At 47.9% G+C, this 21,896-nt stretch overlaps 1 protein-coding gene across 8 annotated transcripts; it reads left to right on the plus strand.

Moving 5' to 3' along the window:
• The first annotated feature begins 2,324 nt into the window (after positions 1-2,324).
• On the plus strand, positions 2,325-19,641 carry CDC42EP2 (CDC42 effector protein 2). Of its 8 annotated transcripts, none has more exons than XM_035098588.2 (4): positions 2,392-2,415; positions 2,835-2,852; positions 12,477-12,582; positions 15,271-19,641. In XM_035098588.2, exon 4 carries the CDS (start codon positions 15,283-15,285, stop codon positions 16,003-16,005), a length of 723 nt encoding a protein of 240 aa, XP_034954479.1. In that variant the 5' UTR covers positions 2,392-2,415; positions 2,835-2,852; positions 12,477-12,582; positions 15,271-15,282; the 3' UTR covers positions 16,006-19,641. The 8 variants fall into 8 exon arrangements, with proteins under 8 accessions (XP_034954477.1, XP_034954474.1, XP_034954476.1 ...); XM_035098587.2 differs by having other exon boundaries at positions 2,393-2,415; positions 15,268-19,641; XM_035098586.2 differs by lacking the exon at positions 2,835-2,852 and having other exon boundaries at positions 2,325-2,415; positions 15,268-19,641.
• The last annotated feature ends 2,255 nt before the right edge of the window (positions 19,642-21,896 follow it).

Consider the following 21,896-nt stretch of genomic DNA (forward strand, 5'->3'; position numbering starts at 1 on the left):
CAGACACACCCAAATATTATTTACGGAGACAATCTTTCCACACCCAATATCCTGAGGGCTTTTAAAACATATCCCTTAATTGCATTTTATCTTCACAGCAGCCCTGTGAGGGTGGTCTAGCCCAGAAACGGACTTTCCCCCAAAGGCCACCCAGTGAGTTGCATAGCTATGGGGATCTGAATGCGAGTTTCCCACTTCTGAATCCAACAGTTCTACAGCATCGGGGCTTAAACTGATAACAACACAGTACTGAATCCAGGAACTCCAGATTAGTTCCCCCCCTTCTGCGAAATTTCAAGGTGCTTCTGTACCTGTGCTTCTGACAGTGGAAGGAGGATATAGCTGGGTGGCTTTATGTTGACCCAGCTGCGGGGTTTTCACTGCAAAATGTGGGGGCTTTGCTGCAAAACGCTTGCAAAACTCTGGCACAGGTTTGGAGCGGATCCCAGAGTTAGGGGTTCGTAGTTAATGGGGGCCCCAAGGCTGCCTCAAATGGGCTAGCGTGGGACTTCCTGGCCTTCATGTCAACCATGGGGCTCTCTCAGTACATCAGACAAACCTAGCTGCGCATATCATTAACCCTTTAGTGGAATGGGAATATACTCTGCTGATCGGCTCCTGTGAGTCTGTTGCCGTTCCCTGAATGTAGCTATTCCAATTCTGCAAGGACAGGGGACCCATTGACTGATGGAACCTGATGGATTCCTGAATGCTCCGGGGGATTTCCCGGCAGACATAGCTGGCACTCCTGCCGTCGCACTTGTGTCACTGTCGAATGAATGGTGAGCTGTGAGCCATTGACGCAGATCACCTTGGTGTTCCAGTAACCTGCCGTGTGATGAAACAGGGTCAGCGGCTAGAGCACAGGTTGCATAAGACTCAGGGTCCATCTACACTTCCGTTGGTCTTAGAATCATAGAATTGTGGAGTTGGAAGGGACCCTGAGGGTCATCTAGTCCAACCCCCTGCAATGCAGGAATCTTTTGCCCAATGTGGGGCTCAAACCCACAACCCTGAGATTAATACTCTCATGCTCTACCAGGTGAGCTATCCCAGTGTGATTTCAAGACATGGGTCCGAGAGGATTATTATTATTATTATTATTATTATTATTATTAAAGATTTTCTTGGGTTAGGATTATTTTTTTGTCACACCGCTTTCCCCAGGAAAACTCGCTGTTTGCTGCAGAATCGGAACAAATGTCCATCGGGTTTTCTGCAGATTGATGTTTGTTCCAAATCTCAGCAGTAAACAATGGGTTTTCCTGGCAAAAGCAGTGGGACAAAAAAACACCAAAACCCAAACCTTCTTGGACAGACCTGTAACTTGACATCACGTGAAATCCTAGGAGAAGTGGAAGTGTGGAAGAGCCCCCAGTCTGAACCTGACTTAACATGGGTGAGGCTGCCTCATTGTATCTGCTGGGTTTTCAGAGCTCCCTTTCTGGAGAGGCAGTAGTTGTCTGGTGCAGGACATGTGTGTTACGGGAACGATTAGAAAGAGCAGTATCAGGGATGGCGTCTACCCAGAATAGTGCATTCTGATTGAACGCCGAATTTCATATTTGTGGGAGTTCATAGAATTGTAGAGCTGGAAGGGACTGCGAGGGTCATTCTAGTCCAACTCCCTACAATGCAGGAATCTTTTGCCCAACGTGGGGCTCAAACCAACAACCCAGGATGTGATTACTTGGGTGTGTGCCACGCTTTTTCAAGGGTCTTGTTTTGGTTCTTACTGCTTAACATATCACAGCCCCTGAGCATGTGCAGAGGAACTTTGACTTTGACTAGAGCTGAAGAAGGCAACTTAAAACCCCACAAAAGCAGGAAAATAAATACTTCCTCTTGAATTTCCAAGCTGCTGGTATTTCTACACACAGGAAGCTATATAGCTCAGGATTTTCCACTCTTTCTGGCTGCAGCTATCCAGGATCACAGGTCTTTCCCATCACAGGCTGCTTGATAATTTTCTATTTTGAGATTCCTGAGATTGAATTTGGGGTTTTCTGCAACCCAAAAAGCCCCTGACGTCAGCGCTGAACTATCGTCCTTTCCTCTGAAGGAAAGTCTGGGATTGCAAGTAGTCTTCTTCGGCTCCAGTGAAAATCAAAAGTTCCTCTGCACACGCTCAGGGGCTCTTGGGTCACAACAAGCCCAGGGGGGTTCGCTTCCTTAAAAGACTGTTGCAATATGCAATTTAAAAAAAAGAGAAAAGCAGAAAAGCAACGAGGGGAGGAGTCTGAAAGAAGGGCGGGGCTTGCGCTTCAGAGCAGCCGCCTTGGATTGGCTGGTGGCCTCGGGGAGGCGGGGCTTTGTGGTGGGTGGCAATTGCAGGCTAGTGGAGCTCGCTCCTTCTTTGCTTGTCAGTTGCCGCAGGAAAAGGAGCGGCCGGCGCCGCCCAGCTGCGAGCCCGGGGTAAGTAAACGGCTTCGCATTGGGAAAGGGAAAGGAGGAAACTGCCTTCAAAAATATGGAGTGTTCGGGGGTGGAAGGGAGACCTGGTTAAAAGCTGCGTCCCTGACCCGCAAGATCTTTAGGGGTGCTCTGTATTTATTGTGAGGATCCAGATCATTATGGGCTCTTGGGTAAGGATATATCCCATTGACAACGCCCTGAAGAGATGCCGGGGTTCAGGTTTGCCCAACTTACGCTGCTGGTGTTGTAGGTAGAGGAGGATTTGCAGTGTTTGGGGAAGGCACTCTGCACATGTTCAGAGGCCCATGGGTTGCAGTTCCTGCCTGGTAAAAATCTAACCGGGGCATCTCTCTTTTCCTTCTATCCGACTGTGTTCACCCCCGACCCTTCTTCCGCGTTGATCGTTCCACATTCTACAGCACAGACCCCGTCGCAAAGTATGAACACCGTTTTTTAAAAGATATATACTCGGCGGGGTGGAAAGTTTTTTGGGGGGTGGGCGTGCTGTTTTGGGTTAGCTGCTCCTGAGTCGTTAGAGGTGCCTTCACTTCCTTGCTTCTTACCCCTTGGAGATGTAAACAGTTGGCGGGTTTGAGATCATTCTAGATTAATTAGAACGGGATGTGTGTGGGGTTTTTTTTGCGGCGGACGCGGCGCGCAATGGTTAGAGAGCCACGCGGCGGGGCGGGCGCGGGGTCTCTAAGGAGGATACAGAGCTTGGCTCCGGGATCTCCCAGCTTCCCCTCCGGGGATCCAACATTCAGCGTGTGCCATAATAACGAGAGTTTACTGGAAGGAGTGCGGAGAGCGGCTGGTGGGGTTTGCTTACTTCCTTGCCCCTCCCTGAGCAACCAGGGTGGGTGCGAAGCAGAGAACTTCACTTTGTATCCGGCAGCCTCTGCTCCTGTGTCTATAGCAGCAGCAGAAGCAACTGGATCTAAGGAGGGTCGCAGAAAACTTGCAAAAAGTTCCACCAGTGATACAATCCTGTACATATCTATCCGGAAGGAAGGCTGGTTTCAGTGTATCTGAAGAAGTGTGCATGCACACGAAAGCTCATACCTATGACAAACTTAGTTGGTCTCTAAGGTGCTACTGGAAGAATTTTTTGTTTTGTTTTGTTTTGACTACGTCAGACCAACACGGCTACCTACCTGTAACTGGTTGAGTTCAGCGGGCCTTATTTTTACGTGAGGACAACCCCAGTCTTATTCCTGACAGATTCTGGTCAGATCTCCCTGGTAATCCTGATAAGAGGATGCAAATTCAACAGCCCCCTTCCCGGTTTATTTATTCATTTCTTGCTATTTCTCTCTTAGCAGACGGGGAGGTTCTATTTAACAATCCTGACTCATAGCCTCTGATACCCCCCCCCCTGGAATTTATTGCATCTTCTCCACACCCCAGCCATTTTGGGCAGTGGTCCCTGCCATTGCAACATCTTGTGGCCGGAGTTTCTACTAAGTTAAACATGCTGTGCAAAGAAGTGTCTCATTCTCAATGCGCTGCCTGTCAAACTTTATTAGGTGGCCCAAGATATATATCTCCCTCTCCCCTCTCTCTCCCTGTTGTCTCTTTCTAAGCTACGCAGCACTAAATTGAGGGTGGAGGCAGCCTGAGGGCCACATTTGGCCCTCGGTCTAATTTCATGCAGATGGCAGTGGGGAAAATTGGATGGATGGGGTGGTAAAAGGGAGAGAGGAAAGGAGACGGTGGAAAAAGAGAGAAAGGGGTATCCTTTTCATTTTTCTTGGTGCCAACTCAACCCTCATGTGCCCCTGGCAAGTTTTCTCCTTGCCCAGAATGTTGCCCTCATTAGAAATAAAAGTTTCTTTGCCTCTGTCAAAAATGCTTTAGTCCAACCTTTGTCAACTGTGTGCCCTCTAGATGTTTTGGACTAGTCCAAACCATCTGGGTGGCATCAGGCTGCCAAAAGCTGCTTTAGCTGTTCCTTGTATCCCTAGTGTGCTGACCCCATTTGATTCATTTCGTGCACCCTTACCTGCACTTAGATGCTAATCCAGCTCATGTGAACAATTTCCTCTCCTCATTTCTTCCTGTCCTTGACTGCCTTGCTTTCTTTTGTTGTTTTTTTACGATAGCGTACTGTTTTTAAATGTTTGGGACGCGGGTGGTGCTGTGGGTTAAACAGGGCTTGCCGATCAGAAGGTCGGCGGTTCGAATCCCCGCGACGGGGTGAGTTCCCGTTGCTCGGTCCCAGCTCCTGCCAACCTAGCAGTTCAAAAGCATGTCAAAGTGCAAGTGGATAAATAGGTACCGCTACAGCGGGAAAGTAAACGGCGTTTCCTTGTGCTGCTCTGATTCGCCAGAAACGCCTTTGTCATGCTGGCCACATGACCTGGAAGCTGTACGCTGGCTCCATCGGACAATAACGCAAGATGAGCGCCGCAACCCCAGAGTCGGCCACGACTGGACCTAATGGTCAGGGGTCCCTTTACCTTTACCTTTACTGTTTTGAATATTGGGTTGTGTTCAACTAAGTTCTTCCCAGAGAATCAAATGGGCCTAAGTTACTCATCCCCATTAATTTCAGTGGGTCTCCTCTGAGTAGGAATAGCATTGGATGCAGCCCATTGCCTTGTTTGCAAGTAGCCCAGGGGATATTTATTCTGGGATGGCCTTGGAAACAAATGAAGTACTGTAAAAGCATCCCAGGCTGGGCTTTGTTGGGTATGTTGGAAACCCTGGTACTTTTCATTTTAGAAAGGAACGCTTGATCATGTAATGTCAGCTGTTTCTGTTTTGCTTTGTTTTAACTGTGATAATTCTGGAATAATACAGGGGCAGAAGACAGGTTTCTTTTTTTAAAAGAAGAAAAGTGAAAAACAACAACCAATCTCTCTCTCTCTCTCTTAAATATAAATTAAAAATTGGCCAGATGGCAAGCAGACATGTCTGTTCCCATCTGTCTTGGCCCGGCTTTCCACACCTCTCTGTATTTAAGGAATGGAACCTGGCAGCTACATTGTGTGTGTGTGTGTGTGTGTGTGAAATAAAGCTTGGACCTTTTACAACAGGGGTGTGGTGGGCAGGAGGGCATCTCTGAGCTTCCAGGCCTGGCAGAGTAACTAAACTCTCAAGTTTAGAAGCTGGCGTCATTGTAGTGCCTCTCCCTCTCTCTTCCCCTCTCCCCCCCAGACCCCCCCCCCAGAGATTCATCTTCTGGGCTATATAAAGCCCTCTGCAAATGTCCACCCTTCTTTCACCCCCTCCCCAAGTTGCCCCCAATATATAGCCCTTTCCATTGCCGCCCTGCTATTAAAGACCCCTCTGAATTGAATGGCATTGATTTCACAGAACAGGTGAGCACACGTGAAACTTGGATCAGGGTCTTAGATTGGACAATACCTTGGCGAGTTGCGGGGGGTGGGGGGTGGGGAGAGCTGCTTTGTAACTTTAGAACCCCACCCCACCCTGGCTCTGCTGGGGCTATCTTTGGATGCTCCTTGGGCTGTGGGAAGTCTGAAATGGATACAGAGGGGTCGGCGGGTGGGCTAACTGGGCACGGCGCATAAATGACATAGTGCCGGGGGAGGGGGGCAGAGGAAGCTGGATATATGCCTTCTCTTCTTCGTAAGGGTTTTCAGTTGCTAGGCAAAAGTACGGGAACAATTCTCGTTGGTTTTGTGAGGTGCTAGCCTGCTCTCTTCATTCAGTGTTTTACTCTGCCTGCATCCTTGCCAGGGGAAAATCCCCATGGGTTCCAATGCTTCTCTCCCTGTGCATATGTTTGTTTGTTTTTTGTACTCATAAGGGACGTGGGTGGTGCTGTGGTCTAAACCACAGAGCCTTGCCGATCAGAAGGTCAGCGGTTCGAATCCCCGCGACGGGGTGAGCTCTCGTTGCTCAGTCCCTGCTCCTGCCCACCTAGCAGTTCGAAAGCACGTCAGAGTGCAAGTAGATAAATAGGTACCGCTCCGGCGGGAAGGTAAACAGCGTTTCCGTGTGCTGCTCTGGTTTGCCAGAAGTGGCTTAGTCATGCTGGCCACATGACCTGGAAGCTGTACGCCGGCTCCCTTGGCCAGTAAAGCGAGATGAGCGCCACAACCCCAGAGTCGCCCGTGACTGGACCTAACGGTCAGGGGTCTCTTTACCTTTTACTCATATGGGAGTCCTCCTGTGCTTCGAATGGGGACAGTGGTAAAAGCAGGAAACATGGATGGTTGGCATGTTTGGCCCTGTGGGCACATTTGGACATTTGGAGGGAGTGTGCCCTGCTCTCCCCATCTCCTTGCCTGCTTACAGACAAACACACACACACACACACACACACACCAGTTTCCCAAGGGGCCTGGATAAACATCAGGTGTGGTAAAATGAAAATGGAGTCTCTAGAATTTTTATATGGGATCTCCTGAAAAAACAAGCCCACTATCAAAGTTTTTACTGCACAGTAAAAATCACAGATCAGGTTGGTTTAAGGTGCTGGTCCTCATGGAACTTCAGGGTTGTTGTTTTTTCATTGGAGGAAGAAAAACAAATTGCAGGAGGACACATCCGTGTAAATGGAGGTGAGCTGTGATTTGATGGTGGTTTTTAACATTTGTGTTGTGCTTGCAAGTGTTCAGACTGCTTTGGCCACCCCCTGTTGTTCACCTCCCTAACACGTGGGTACTTGGAGATAGACTGCATCTGAGTATGGAGGTTCTCATTGATTGTTCCTGTTGGAATAGGCCACCCAATTCTCTTGGATGTCTAGTATCCTGTTTCTAACCCCTGGTTTGCCAAATGCCTCCAGGAGGTCCATCTAAGCAGAGCATGGAGACAGCAGCCCTCTGCCTTTCATGTGTCCCTTGGTCTCCGTTGGTCAGTGGTATAAAGCCTCTGACAATGGGGGGGGGGTGTATTTAGCTGTCATGACTGAGAGCAAGCAGAAAAACAGCTTGGATCAGAAAGAAACAGTCTGCAGGGAGGGAGTTGAGCACATTTTGCTGCACTTTCACAGCCTCCCTACATTGCTTTTCACAGGATGGCACCTGATGTCTCCACCATCATGCCTGGGGACCCTCGGTTCTTGCCTGTTTTCACACACTAACAACACAACCTGTAAAATTCTATCCGTGATATTTTATCTGCACAATCAGAGCGAATTTCAGAAATCAAAAAGTCGTATTAAAAAATATTACTTTTGAGCTGTCTGGTCCCAAAATGGCAACTAGACATTCCGTTTGGGTGACTGTAGCCTTAAACCCTACTTTAAGGAGCCATTTGGCTCCTTGCTTTTACGTATCTGAGTTTCTAACACTGATTCACAGGACCCTAAAGTTGAAGGAGGCCTCATCCAGCCCATTCCCCTGCTTGAGGCAGGAAATCCAGGCGAAGGGCATCCCATGAGAGCATGGTCAAGCCCAGGCATCCCCAGACTTTGGCCCTCCAGATGTTTTGGACTACAATTCCCAACATCCCTGACCACTGGTCCTGTTAGCTAGGGATCATGGGAGTTGTAGGCCAAAACATCTGGAGGGCCGCAGTTTGGGGATGCCTGGTCAAGCCTCTGCTGAAAGACTTCCACTGACATAGCAGTCAGAAAGTAGATACACTGTATGGATTTCCTGGTAGATTTCTAGTAGTAGGACTAGGAAGCTACCATATTATTATTATTTATATTTGTCAGTGGCTTTTTACCTTAAAAAAAAGCCTAATAATAATTTTATTATTTATACCCAGCCCTTCTGGCTGGGTTCCCCCGGGCACTCTAGGCAGGATACGATACGATACGATACGATAATCTTTATTGTCATTGTCCCATGCAGAACAACGAAATTGAACATCTACATCAAACTTACAACAACCATCAGCATAATTAACCCCCTAAAAAAACTCTTAATACGCCTCCTGATTTACCCCCTAAAACTGAATACAGACCTTCCCTTCCTCACAGACTGCCTTTTGCTGCATTCAAAACTGAAATTGCTCTTGGATAGAAGCTATTTCTCAGGTGTTTATGACCCTATACCTCCTTCCAGAAGGCAGAAGCTGAAAGAGATCATTTCCGGGGTGCGCACTATCCTGCACAATATCTGCAGCTTTCTTATAGCACCAGGAGGCATAGATTTGATCCAAAGTGGGAAGAGTGCACCCAATTATCCTCTCCGCAGTCTTAACGACCCTGGATAGCGCTGTTTCCCCCCCAACTGTGTAACTCCCAAACCACACACACAGACCATAGGTTAAGACACTTTTCTACGGTACAGTGGTAAAATGCCCTCAGCAGGTCCTTTGAGAGATTGTTTTTCTGGACGATTCTCAGAAAGTATAGCCTCTGCTGTGCTCTCTTCATCAGATCTTTGCTATTTGCTCCCCATGTTACATCATCTCTCAACTCCATATAAAAACATAGTAAAGTGTCAAACATTAAAAACTTCCCGATACAGGGCTGCCTTTAGATGTATTCTAGAATCATAGAATCATAGAGTTGGAAGAGACCACAAGGGCCATCCAGTCCAACCCCCTGCCAAGCAGGAAACACCATCAAAGCATTCCTGACAGATGGCTGTCAAGCCTCTGCTTAAAGACCTCCAAAGAAGGAGGCTCCACCACACTCCTTGGCAGCAAATTCCACTGCCGAACAGCTCTTACTGTCAGGAAGTTCTTCCTAATGTTTAGGTGGAATTTTCTTTCTTGCAGTTTGAATCCGTTGCTCCGTGTCCGCTTCTCTGGAGCAGCAGAAAACAACCTTTCTCCCTCCTCTATATGACATCCTTTTATATATTCTAAAAGCTGTGTAGTTCTTTATCTCCTTGACATCCGAAGACGTCTTGTAAATGTCTTACTTGCAAGATACAACAAATGAAAAGACTAAAACCAGAATTTTTTAAAACATTGTATAATACAAAATATCTTAAATGCTAATCCAATAACATAGTAAATATGTAAGGTTTATGAGTGCATTGTGCAACATTTCATTGATGCAATGATAGTGGGCTTATACAGGTCACATCATTCCACTGTTGTCTGCAAGGGCACACTTTCAGCTATAGTGCAACAAGAAGGGGCTCATCTACACTGCCTCTCGTCCTGCTGCTTTCATCTTGGGGGAAAGTGCTCTTTGGCGCTCAATCAGAGCAAACAGCAATTCGAGTTTGCTCAGATTTAGCACTGAAGGTTTTCCCTAAGGAGTAGGGCAAGGGGGAAACCACTCAGAGCTATGACTAGAAAGGGGTGGGTCAAGCATGAAATGGCTTGGACTTTTGCCTCCTAGTCATGGACCCAGCGGACGTGCAGACCAGCCCCAAAGCGGGACAATGGGCCCCCTCCCCTCTGGTACATTTGCGGTATGAAAAGTTACAGAATTTCAGCAGAAAGTTGAGGGACATTCACCGATTAGAAAGCTGCTCTGCAACTTCGGCGGGCGCAAATTGTCCTGAAAGTGGAATCGCAGGTAACTTCCATCATGAGCACAGTAAAAAGGAGAGCCCCGCCCCCAAAGTTCAACCAAAATCTACTTTGTAACTACAGCCCATTTTAAATTTAGTCCTGCTGCACCCTGCGGAAGAAGTCTTTGCCTCCGTTTTGCATGGAAGCCTGTCAGGTCTTTGGAGAATGTCAGGCCATCATTTCTCTGGGCCAGGGTGGTGTAGTGGTTAGAGTGGTGGACTTGTAATCTGGTGAACCGGGTTCGATTCCCCGCTCCTCCACATGCTGGGTGACCTTGGGCTAGTCACACTTCTCTGAAGTCTCTCAGCTCACAGAGTGTTTGTTGTGGGGGAGGAAGGGAAAGGAGATGGTTAGCCGCTTTGAGACTCCTTAGGGTAGTGATAAAGCGGGATATCAAATCCAAACTCCTCCTCCTCCTCTTCTTCTTCTTCCCTGTAGCAAGTGTCTGCCCATCTCATTCTTGTTCTCCTTCTGTGCAGCTGCTCTCATACCCCAAGGCGCATCTTCAAATTGCTCAAAAAGTGCTTTCATGAAAAGTGCTGCTGTTGCCACCTGCTCTCGCTTCCTTTGTGCTGCGTTTATTCAGCACCATTAATTGGCACACAGCTCACTGCAGCATAAGCAGCAAAGGCGGGGTCCATGCCCTGAGCTGCTTACAATTCATAGGAGCTAACTCCTAGGGGTTGAGGTCCCTTCGCCCTCCCAATGTTGAAGAGCATTGCCATTAAAACGGTGTCTGTGCACTGCGTCATGTGATCGATTATGTAGTGTGCAGTTTACCCCCCCCCATAATTTATTCAATTTGGCACCCCGTTCCAATATTATTATTTTTTGTAATAAATTTTTATTAGTTTTCAATTACAGTCCAGTAATAGCCTCATTATAACAATACCAATTTATAATACAATTATTAATACCAATCATTCAATTAGTGAATTATATAATTTAGTTAGAATGGGCCCCCCCCACGTGCTAGATTTGATTATTGTCTTTATTTCTGCGTTCCGAAATCTTATCAGTTTTAATTACATTCTGGTCATAATAATAATCCCTTATTCAACCACTGCAATATTAATAACTTCTGTTTGTGTTGGCACATTAAATGATTTATAAAACTTCAAGTGAGGAACTCAAACTATATCCTTGTTCTTCTTGTGGGTGGCAATTATCCTGTCCGTGGTGTTTCTTCCTGTCCTTGCAAGATGTTATATCTTTCTCCTGATTGTTGCCATTATCTGTCATGCCTTGGCCGGAGCTGATATCCCATGGGCAATTTTAGATTGGCTGATGTCGCAATCTAAAATTTATTGATGGGGAGAGAACCAAAGGAGGGAAGGATGGGGGGAAAGGCAAAAGTTTACAAGGGATGAAAGTACGTTTCCTTATGGGTGAAAATGTGGAACGTTCATCCTGATCTGTTTGCACGGAAGTTAATGGCGTGCGGCCTGTTTGCTGAGCATTCGTTCAAATTTGTGGGAAGGTTAGATGATGTTTCATCAAGCAAGCGTTAGTCCCGCACTTTCTGATGTATTTTCTCTGCAAAAAGTTGGATTTCTGTGGCGTGGGGGATGGACAGTGTGTTTGCTGTGCAAGAGCTCCAAATCGACTTGTGCAACCTGAATTTGGCGGTATATAATTGAACGCCATCTGGAAGCAGCACCCTCGTGAGTGCAATGCCCAAGTGCAAAATGTATCTTTTCCCTGCTAGTTCTCTGTTACTATATAAGTCCCAGTTTCCCCCATTCCCTGTGTTCTGGCTCTTACTTGTTCTTTGAAGTAAAGAGATGTTGTACCAAATCCTCGCCTCCTGCTTCTTATTTGCACTGAGCTGAAATCACTGAAGACCCACTACACAACAGCTTGGAATGGGAAGCCACGACTGCACCACCGTGTTAATCACAGTTCAATGTCCCAGTCTTGTGCATATCTAATCAGAAGTTAGTCTTTGGTCAGAGAGAACTGCAACTTGATAGGGATTCAGTTTCACAGAGAATCTTTGGAAGCAGTGCCAGTTAAGCTGATTGCAAACCAGTGTGGCCTGGGGGTTAGAGTGTATCTGAATAGGATTTGGAAAACCCAGGTTCAAATTGTACTGTCTCTTTCAGCCTCACCTATGGTTGTTGCAAGGATAAGAGGCAGATACCGGTAAGTTAGCCAGTATGCTGCCCTGATGCCTTTCGAGACGAGAGTGGGATATAGGTGTACTCTGTGCTTGGGATGAACTAGTTTGGTCTAATGAAGTTTGCTACATTTGTTAAAAAAAAATCTCTGAACTACATCTGAAAGATCCCACAATTGCCAGGTGAAGTAAACATGAATTAAGTTCTTTTTTTTGGAGTAGAACTTGGGACAATTTCTAGTTCAAGTTCATTCTCCTAATGTGTTTTTCAGGTTGTAGTCTCTTTGAGCCTTTAAGCTGAAACGTCATAATTGTTGGCAAAAAATAAATAAAACAAGTGAAACGATTCACATTTCCACTACATGGACGTTTCCTTAGTCTTCAGTCCGTTTTACACTTTAGCTCAGCAACTTTTAGCATTATGAATGCTAGGGAGAAAATTGCCGAGAATGATTGGGATGAATTTGAGTTGAACTGTAAACCTGAAATGGTCCGTTTTCTAAAGGGACAAACATGAACATGTTCCTTGTCTCATGGTCTACAGACAGAGTTCCCATCTGCCGTGGACAACATGGGCAAAGATCAAGGAAGTTGGAAGCCCAACAGCATTGGGAAAGCCACAGGTTCCTTATCTCTGGTTTAAAGAATTGGTGAGTGGTTTGTGGTTGCTCTTGAGAGGAGCCAGAGTTGCTCCTTTGAGAAATGCGACTTACCTGGACTTACACAGCCACCTAGTGGAATCTTGGAAGAACCAAGAACATGGGGTCGGTTGCTCAGCTAGGGGATGCTTTAGAAATGTCTTGCAAATTCCCCGTACACTTTTGTGGGTTTGCAGAATTTAAATGGGAGGGGGAGAGATAAATTGGTAGCCTCGTTAGTCCCTGGATATTTTTGGCTTTTTAAAGGTGGATGTTCACATCCTCTGCCTGACCTGGGCCCCATCTGTACTATACATTTAAAGATTAATCATGGCTCTCCCCCCCCAAAAGCCCCCCCCAAAACCAGTCATGACTTTCCCCTCAAAGAATCCTGGGAGTTGCAGTTTGTTAAGGGACCCGAGAGCTGTTAGGAGTCCCCCTTCATTTCCCTCACAGAGCTACAATTCCCAGAGTGGTTTAACAATCAATCCCTCTTCACAGGGGACTCTGCGCATTGTAGCTCTGCGAGGGGAGTCTCCTACCAACTCTCGGCATCTTCAACAAACTACAGTTCCCAGGGTTCTCTGGCAGAAGCCATGGCTGTTTAAAGTGGTATCATACAGCTTTAAATCTATGATGCGGATGAAGCCCTAGGTGTGTAGAAAATCACCTGATACCAAGCCCTGTGCTTGCCTTTCCCAACCTGGTGCCCCTCCGATGCTGTTGGTCTACATCTCCCATCATCCCGGTGGGCACCTGGTTGGAGAAGCCTGGCCCACGCCAACTGCCATCCGCTCTCCTGGATTTCAGTCAGGACTACCTGGAGATACCAGGAATTGAACCCGATACCTTCTGCCTGCAAAGCAGGTGCTCTAACCAATGAACTCTGACCCGTCTAACCTCTTTGGAGGAAGTCTGGAGGAAAACCTCAAATCTCCTGCCACTGCTGCTGCTTCAAACTGTGCTGCTTTTTTCTGGGGTGGTGCCCTCGGCAGTGGTGCTTTTGAGCCCAGAGGCATGGCTGTTTGTGTGTGGCATTTGGCGGGGCAAGAGAACAAGTGGCGATTGTCCAAAGCAGTGCATTGGAGCTGTGGGCCCGGCTTCTTTCAGCCGCTGGTGTATTGTTCTCTTAACTTGCAAAGAGAGAGAGAGAGAAAGCTGCCTGGATTGCTTTTCTGCGGTTGTTGCAAATGAGGCCCGTTTCCCCTTTTAAATCCTTCGCTTCCTGACTCGTCCGTTAAACAGTTGCTCGTGATAACCTGCTCTGTCAGCAGTGCGCCGAGCCAATGCTCTTGAGGCTTTGGCGTGCACCAGCGCCCTGCCAGGCACTCAGACAAAAGGCCGCTTTGTCCATCAGCCCACCCCTGACAGAGCAGCCACCTGTTTCGAGTCGGCCGCAGAACGCTCTCGCTTGTTCAAACCCGGCCAGGCCACATGGACTGGGTGTCGTTGCTTTTTTTTTAATGCCTCGGGGAGCAGAGCCCCTGCCAAATGGCGCTGGGATCAACTGTTTATTTATTTCAAAAACATGTATGCCGCTTAATTGCCGCCTCTGCCTCCGAGCGGTGCTCGAAAAGCTGAACAAACACAGTGAAGAGAAAATCCGTTTTAAAATGAGCAACGGAAGTATTGCTCTGAATACCAGTTACTGGGAATTCAGAACTGGGAGAGCACTGTTGGCCCTCAGGTCCTGTGTAGTGGGGCTCCCAATGTGGGCAGCTGGCTGGCCACTGTGAGAACGGGATGATGGATCCCCTTCCACAAACATCTAAAAGGGGTATAATGTGTTAATCAGGCAAAGGCCTGGTTGAAGAGGAATGTTTTCGCCTGGTGCCTAATGGTGTATGATGTTGTTGTTGTTGTTGGCGGCCTTTGGTCTGATCCAGAAGCCAGGCTTTTCATGGGAACATTGCTGCTCCTTTTCCTCGCTCTATGCCTGGGGAGGAGGCCAGCAGAGGAAGTGTCTGCTGCCTGGTCACTCCAGCCCATCCTGAGGGCATTCTGGGATGGAGAAGGAGATGACTTTGATGGGGCCAAGGCAGCAAGAAATGCTTACAATCCCAAACAACACAGGTTTCAGATTATGAGGTGAGCAAAGAGAGCTCTTAGTTCAGGGACGAGGAACCTCAGGCTTAGAGAATGGATGTGGCCCTCCAAGCCCTCCTTATCTGGCCCTCGGGACTCTCCCCCAGCCACACTCCTCACCAGCTGTGTTTTTGCTTGGCCTGAATGTAGTCTGATAATGCTTGCCTGGATGGGGAGGGGTTGAGTATAAAATATATGTGGGGAACCTTCAGCCCCACAGAAACTACTAAAGTACAACTCCCATCATCCTTGGCCATTGGCCATTCTTGCAATGGCTGATGGGAATATTAGCTCAGCAACATCTGGAGGGCCAAAGATTCCCAACACCTGGTGTAGAAATTAGCCTGCTGCACAAAGGTAAAATGTGTGCTCATTGCCCCGCCCACTTTTGCTTCTGGCCCCACCTACCACCGAAATAGGGTTCTCAGAAGGGAATGCGGTCCTCTGGGTGAATAGGATTCCCCATCAGGGATTGAACCTGGGACATGCAAAGCAGATGCTCTACCCTTGAGCTGTAGTCCTTCCCTCTATGGTTGGGCTTAAATTCCAATTGGACGATTGTTAAAACTGAATTCTTAACTTAATTTCAACCACTCTTTTCTTCTTCCTTAGCAGCAGTCGACAAAGATGTCTACCACCAAAGTGCCCATCTACCTGAAAAGAGGAAGCAGAAGGGGCAAGAAGGAGAAACTGCGAGACATCCTCTCTTCAGACATGATCAGCCCACCACTAGGGGACTTCCGGCACACGATTCATATTGGCAGCGGTGGGGAGAACGACATGTTTGGTGACATCTCTTTTCTCCAAGGGAAGTTCCACCTCCTGCCCAGGACAGAGGGCAACGTGAGTCCAGGCGGCACTAGCCAGTACATGGTGCCCTTCGAGTTCTCGAGGACCGCTACCATCTCGGGTTACGAGCCGCCGCCTTCAGACATCCCCTCCCCTCTCCTCAAAAATGCCATCTCCCTGCCGGTCATTGGTGGCTTGCAGGCGCTGACCCTGCCTTCTGCTCAAGCCCCGCCCAAACCACCACGCCTGCACCTCGACGACAAAGTCCAAGCTGCTCCCCAGACGAATGACCCTGTGCTGAGTCCTCCCTGCGCTGTGTCTGCTAGGACTTCGGAACCCCTTGGCACCGCCAATGGCAAGTGCCCGGCCTCTGTGAATGGGTTCTCAGGGGAAGAAAATAAAGACAAGGCTTTCATGTCCCATGCAGGCTCCCTGCTCTCCCTTCACGTGGACTTGGGGCCGTCGATTTTGGATGATGTTCTGCAGGTGATGGAGAAGCACCAAACGGCAGATGTGGGTGCTCCGTTGCAGGATTCCGGCAGACAGGAAATCCTGACGTAATGAGAAAGGCCGCCGGCGGAGGGGGACCTGAGACTTTGAAAGTGCAGCCTTTTTGTACATAAGAGAGTGTTTTGCTGTTAAATTGGGTGACTGGGGGTGCGTGTGCAGGCGTGGATGTACGCACACACCTGTGTGAGATCCTTTGGTGCAGCTTCACTAGTAATATAATTCCTCCCAGCTTTCAAAGAGTATGTTGCAGAATGCAAGCTTTCCTCCTTACAACGCAGCCCTCCGTTTCGACAAAAGCTGAGATGGGTCCCTGTCTTGTGTGCTCTTGGCAGGCTCTACACACACAAACACACCCTGCTGCTGAAACTTGTATTGGAAGCAAAGCAATAAATTAATAAGCATCTGTTAAGTTACCCTCGTGAACCAATGTTATGGGTGTGGATTCCAAAAAGCTGATGGTTAATAGATGGGTTGGGGAAGAGAACCTCAACAGCAAAGAGGTGTGTGTTGTTGTACATTCTTTGTAGTGGGAGTGGCGGGGGCGAAGTTGCGCTGCTCATTGATGGGAAGGGCGGCACAGCGCTCTGAGCAGTCGTCAGAGATTGTCCCGTGCTGGAGGGAGGAGGAAGCTGTGTTTCGAGCGTTGGAATGTAAACAGGAGTCAGGATATCTCATTTAAGTTCTTAAGCTGGTAATATGGGGATGTTAATGAATAGTTAAGGGAGACATTCCTGTGCTGGAATTTCATGGGAAAAGATTCTGAGTCATACAGGTTGGCTGTGGCTGGTGCAATTTAGGGACCTGCCTTATAACACATCACACTATTTCTCTACCTAGATCAGAATCATCTGCTCTGATGGATGGCAGGGTCCTAAGCAGAGAAGGTGCCTTTCCCATCACTTGCTACCTGATCCTTTTAACTAGAAATGCCAAGATCTGAACCTTAGTCCATAGTTAATACCATTTCCATTTCCCCTGTGTGTGTTTCTCCTTCTCTGATGGAAGAAAGATTGGTTATTTTACCGGGCAACACTCCTCGGTGGTGACCCAGCAGCCAACACATAGAGAGGACTGTGGTTTAGCTATGGAACACCTATTTTGCATTCAGAAGATCCCAGGTCCAACACCTGGCATCTCCAGGTAGGCATGGGAAGGACCTGTGCTTGAAACTGCCGGGAGCCACTGCCCGTCCCTGAGCTAGTTAAACCCATGTTTTGATTCAGGAGAAGGCAGCTCCCTATGTCCCTATTGGAATCCACCCTTTATTCAGAATCATGAGGACTGGAATCTTACTTTCTTTTTAGCAGAAGGGCTGCAGTTCAGTGGCAGAGCACATGCTCTGCAAGCAAAAGATCCTTGGTTCAATCAATCCCTGGCATCTCCAGGTAGGACAGGAGAGAGAGACCATCGCCTGAACTTCAAGAAAGTTACTGCTTGTAAGTGTGGATAACAGTGAGTGAGATGGACCAATGGTATAAGGCAGCTTCCTGGATTCCTGTTACAGTAGATGGTTATACTGTTCAGAAGAGAGGGTTGCCTACTGGTTGCGGCTCTCCTCTTTTGGCCGTTCCTGTGCTTGGTTTTTCCTGCACCATCCTGGCTGCTTCTGTAGTCGGCTGTCCAGCAAAGCAGACAAAGCCCCATTTCAGCATCTTCAGCGGAAGAATAAATAGAGGCTTGTTAAGCTAACAAACCATGACCTGGCATTGTCCCCAGGCAACTGGCTGTTTGGCAGCCGTTTCTTATCCGGACCATCTGTCGCTGCAAAGGCCGCTTCGCAAGGGGACCCTGTCAGGATGCTAGGATGCTGTCAGTCCCACGGCACACGACAAAAGGTGGGGATGACTCTCGAATAGGGTCAGGCTCCGCCAAGAAAGCCATTTTCAGCGTCCCAAGCGACTTTTGGGCAGAGACTGTTGTTGCAGCTTCTTTGGAGCATCTTTGGCCTCAAGCCAAGCCTAAAAATCTCTCCTTGGTAGCATGGCTTCCTCGAGGACTGCTCTCCAGATGCGTGCTGGGTTTGTTCCAGGAATTGGATACTCCATTCTGTGGTGTTTCACTGCGGGTTGCCCAAAATTCACTAGAAAGCTGTGTTGGATTTAAACAAATTCAAAAGGGGCCCTGAATTCGAATATTGTGAATCTTTATTTTTATGTCCCCCAAAGCTATTTATGATACAGCACCAGCAACTTATGTCAGGGAGGGGTGGGGAGCCTTGGGCCCAGTGGCCAAATGTGGCCCTCAGAGTTCTCTGCCTGGCCCTCAGGGCCTTCCCAGGACTGGTGGTGCTTTGCACATTTCCTCTGTTTTTGCTTGACTGAAGTGTGTCTTCGAACACTGATGATGCTTCCCTCTTGCTTAGCCAGAGAACGTGGTGTAGAAACTGCAAAGTAACATTTCGATTAGTTGCTCTGGCCACTTTTGCTTCTGGCCCTGCACACCTCAAGCACGTGGCCCTTGGAAGGCTTCCCAGAAGGGGATGTGACCCTCAGGCTGAAATAAGGTTCCCCATCTGTGCGCTGCGTATGAACTGTTAAAAACAGGCATCCCCAAACTGCGGCCCTCCATATGTTTTGGCCTACAACTCCCATGATCCCTAGGTAACAGGACCAGTGGTTGGGGAAGATGGGAATTGTAGTCCAAAACATCTGGAGGGCTGAGGTTTGGGGATGCCTGGTTAAAAAGAAGGAAGCAGATGGGTGGTGGTGGGGTGGGGTGGGGGAGACAAACAGCATGAAGGGAGGAGGGAATCCTAGAACTGTAGAGCTGGAAGGGACCACAAATGTCATCCAGTCCAACCCCCTGCAATGCAGGAATCTTTCACCCAATGTGGAGCTTGAACCCATGACCCTGAGATTACCCATGACAACTGAGCAATCCACAGGGGAGAGGCAAGGCTGATGGGTAAAGCTAATACATACATGTGTGCTTAGTGGCTGCTTTCCAATGAATATTGGAGGATTCGGGACAGACAAAAGATGGTACTTCTTTATGCAGTGCATACCGGTAGTTAAACTATGGAACGCACTCCCACAGGAGACAGTGGTGGCAACCATCGCGAGTAACTTGGGAGGACTGGACCAATTCATCATGAGGTCAATGGCTTCTAGCCACAATGGCTGTGTTCCACCTCCACTGTTAGAGGCAGTGTGCTTCTGAATATCTAGTTGTCGGGAACTGGGCAAAAGATTCTAGCATAGCAGGGGGTTGGACTAGATGACCCCCGTGGTCCCTTCCAACTCTACAATTCTATGATTCTATGAATCACAAGTAGGGAGAGTGCTACTGCACTCAGGTCCTGCTGGGCAGCTTCCCACAAGTATCTGGCTGGCCACTGTGAGAGCAGGATGCTGGACTAGATGGGCCTTTGGCCCAATCCAAAAGGCTGTTCTTATGCTTTAGGGTGTGCTATGGGAGATCCAGGTTTGTTTGTTTCCCCCCAGTTTTACAGTGGGAGGGAGAAACCCTTTGGAAGCACAATTCTGGGGTTTGGGGAGCTTCAATTTCCCATTGCAAATGGCTCTCTTGAAGTATCTCTTTGCAGCTTTAGTGAAAAAGCATAGGTACCCATATGTGGGAGGAAATCGCCACAGGGATGAGAGTTAACGCCTCCTCTGCTCTGCCAGCACTGCAGTCCTGATCAGATTCGGGCTCCCCTGCAACTGATATTAAACTTATTTAAAAACAGCATGAAAGCCCATCGTGGATTATTTGACTCTCTCAACTCTCTCTCTCTCTCTCTCTCTCTCTCTCTCTCTCTCGCGTGTGTGTGTGTGTTTTGAGGGGGTGGGGTTCACAGAAAAATTGGGTTTTGAAGAAGTGAAGCAATGTGCGTGCCTTGGTGGTGATGGAAACATTGCAAACATGGCTTGTTTGCCAAATACAACCCAAGTGTAGTGTTTTGTTTTCTACCCTGAAAGCAGAGCGTTCTCTTTGACTTCTAACTGGGAGAGACTGGAGACAGAAGCTCTTTGCAGCTTTGATTCTATTCATTATATCCACACCCCCTCTCTCCAGCTCCCAGAGTGAAGCCCCCACCTTTTCTTTTTTTTAATCTTTTTGCAAAATTACTGCCTCTCACGCTTTCCGATTCCCTTTTTGCAAGCTTTTTGTTTGTTTTCCCCCAAACGGCCTGCAAGCCGATTGTTCGCGAGAACAAATGGGAGGCAAATTTCTGGAACCAGAAAGACTGCCTTGTGTGCAAAAGCCAGCCTGTTATAACCAGGCAGCATCTGTTGCTTTCTCCCTCTCTCCCTTTCCGTAACCCTTCTATGGTCTCCGTGGCCATGGAGATGGCAAAGCAGTCATGACGGACCAGTGCCTTCGTTGCCATGGGTTTTGCCTTCACCAAAGTCAAGCGCACAAATGGATTTGAACCCGAGGTGAACCCCAGATCTTCCATTCTCCTCGCCTCCTCCAGTTTCTCAGTATATCCTCTGAATGCAATAAATTGAGGGTTTTTGCAGTAGCGGGAGAGTAGGTACAGACGGGACTCTTTAGCACCGATGAAGAATATGGCAGAGAAATTTGATTCATCAAACTGCTTTTGATGGTTGATCTACCTAATTTTCACAGTTCTGAATTTTGCAATGTGATTCTCCAGCCCCAGTAACGTGTGCACAAATGCATATGCTAAAGTGTGCACATAAATGCATATCTCAGTGAAAATGACATAAGAACGTATTGTGCGTGGGGAAATTTGCAAAAAAATGTGTTTATTGCTCAAAATTGCAAACAAAAATTAATGTAAGCAGAAATCTGCGCAACAGTGCTGATGAAATTTCATGAGGACTTTGGGGAGGGGGGGAATCACAATTGGATGTGGAGAACTAAAGTTAAGTTTGGAAAAATGAGAAACTGATAGGTTTGCCCATCCCTAAAGGTGAATTAAGTTTATTGAAAGGCCGCTTTTGTCTCCAATATCCTGGAGAGCAACTAGGGCAGCCAAACACTGGATTGCAATGGACCAATTGCTCAACCTAGTCTAAAAACAACTGCTTGTGTTCATCTTCTACCACTTCCCTAGTAGATCAGTGGATCACTGTGGCAGAACACCTAGCTGTCAGCCAGATGCTTGTTAAGCATCCTGAGTTAAGCAAGAATCAGGTGGTGGGGAAAATCCATCTCTGCCTAAGGGCCCCTGCCAGTCAGAGAAGGCAGTACAGTAGGTGGGAATGTGGTCCTCCAGATAATCTCTACCCAGACCTCAGGACTCTCCAAGCCACACACTCCTCACCAGCTCTGCTCTGTGATTTAACCTCCCTGGGATAGAAACATAGGGTTGGAAGGGACCCTGAGGATCATCTAATTCCAACCCCCTGCAATGCAGGAATATGCAGCTGTCTCATATGGGGTTCAAACCTAGAACACTGGCATTAACAGTACCACACTCTAACCAGCTGAGCTATCCAGGCTGACATGTCCTTGAAGTGTGCTGATATCTCTTGCTTTCCTGCATGGGTTGGGGCATGTCAGGCCACACCCACCACTGGTACATGAGCTGAAAAACATCTTCCCACCTCACACAATACAGGGCTAGGTGGACAAATCATTTGCCCTAATCTAAGGCAGAGGCAAATGGGGGTGAAGCAACAAATGTATATTTTACCTTTCGTACGGTAGGCTAGCTTTTACATGCCCCTCGCTATCTTCCATACAGACAGGGGTGCCAACTTGGGGGAAAAAATTGGGTGGCAGGTAAGCCCCGCCCCACACAATCAATCATTTGATGATGTCACACACACTATTTGAATGGCAATGTCCATTATTTTTGCCCCCCCCAGCCCCCTGAAATATTTTGGGGGTGCAAAGGGACCTCATCCCCCTAGGAGTTGTCTCCTATGCATACAGGCAAGCTTGGGGGACCACATCCAGCTCCCAAGTCTGAGCTTCCCTACCCTTGCTCTTCAACACTGCGCCCAAGGGTGCCCCAGAGTTCTTTG

Source organism: Zootoca vivipara, chromosome 17 (assembly GCF_963506605.1).
Source record: "Zootoca vivipara chromosome 17, rZooViv1.1, whole genome shotgun sequence".
NCBI classification, from domain to species: domain Eukaryota; kingdom Metazoa; phylum Chordata; class Lepidosauria; order Squamata; family Lacertidae; genus Zootoca; species Zootoca vivipara.

Coding starts and splice junctions, on each gene's coding strand:
- CDC42EP2 (XM_035098586.2), top strand. CDS start 15,283: ATGTCTACCACCAAAGTGCCCATCTACCTGAAAAGAGGAAGCAGAAGG.